At 43.8% G+C, this 1117-nt stretch overlaps 1 protein-coding gene across 1 annotated transcript in view; it reads left to right on the top strand.

Moving 5' to 3' along the window:
• The window catches only part of LOC113471478, a gene marked incomplete at its 5' end in the record, with an annotated part of 20130 nt that overhangs the window by 9166 nt on the left and 9847 nt on the right, over nucleotides 1–1117 (top strand). Inside the window, one exon of the mRNA XM_026830659.1 lies at nucleotides 10–1093. Coding sequence (XP_026686460.1) covers nucleotides 10–1093 — 1084 coding nt within the window. The remainder of the gene's footprint in view (nucleotides 1–9; nucleotides 1094–1117) is intronic.

The raw sequence follows: 1117 nt of genomic DNA on the forward strand, positions 1-1117 counted from the left end.
TCGAGACAGTATGGGTTTAGAGCGGGCCTTTCAACAGTAGATGCAGTCAAACATGTCACCAGGATTGCCAAGGATGAAATGGCTAAAACAAACTGGAAAAGGAAACTGTGCATACTAATCACATGCGACATAAAAAATGCGTTCAACACAGCCAACTGGAGGGAAATAAGCGAAGAAATGAAGAACATGGGCTTAGACAAACAGCTTGTCAGATCCATTGAATCATATCTGAGCGACAGAAAAATAGTGGGAGAGGAATTTAACAAGTGGATGACAGGGGGCGTGTGTCAGGGATCAGTGGTTGCCCCGACCTTATGGAACATCCTGTACAACAGTATCCTAAACATCACGGTCCCGGAAGGAGTAACTCTCATTGCCTATGCAGATGACCTTTCGGTAGTAATAACGGGCAAAAATGAGGGCGAAATAGAACTAAAGGCAAACGAAACTACCAGGTTGGTAACGTCATGGATGAGAGAGAAGAAGCTAACAATAGCACCGGAAAAATCAGAACTTATAGTCCTGAGCGGAAAGAAAAAATGTCGTCCACTCAACATCGAGATAAGTGGGACTAGGCTAATTGAGAAAAATCAAGTGAAATACCTAGGAGTTGTACTGGATAAAAGCCTGAAGTTCGGACCCCACCTGGAATATGTAATAGAAAAAGCTGGAAAAACTACCAAGGCCTTATCCCGGATAATGCCAAATGTGGGAGGTCCAGGAGAATCAAAAAGGAGGGTATTGCAAACAGCAGCAGAGAGCGTGATCCTGTACGCCGCCCCTGTCTGGCACGAGTGTCTCAAAATCAAAAAAAGAAGAACTCAAATCCTGAGAGCCCAAAGACCTGGTACTCTTCGAGTATGCTCAGGTTACAGAACAATATCAACTGACGCAGCGGCAGTTATCAGTGGGGTAATACCATTAGATCTGAAACTAGAAGAAAGAGCCAACACATTTCTCAAGAACAAGCAGGAAAAACTGGCGGAAAGAGAAAGGACGATAGAAAAATGGCAGGAAAGGTGGAACACCACTGATAAAGGAGCATGGACCAGAACCTTGATAAAAGAAATAGGTCCATGGACAAACAGAAAATTTGGCGAGATCGACTACTATACAA

Source organism: Diaphorina citri, unplaced genomic scaffold (assembly GCF_000475195.1).
Source record: "Diaphorina citri unplaced genomic scaffold, Diaci psyllid genome assembly version 1.1 scaffold2490, whole genome shotgun sequence".
Classification (NCBI taxonomy): domain Eukaryota; kingdom Metazoa; phylum Arthropoda; class Insecta; order Hemiptera; family Psyllidae; genus Diaphorina; species Diaphorina citri.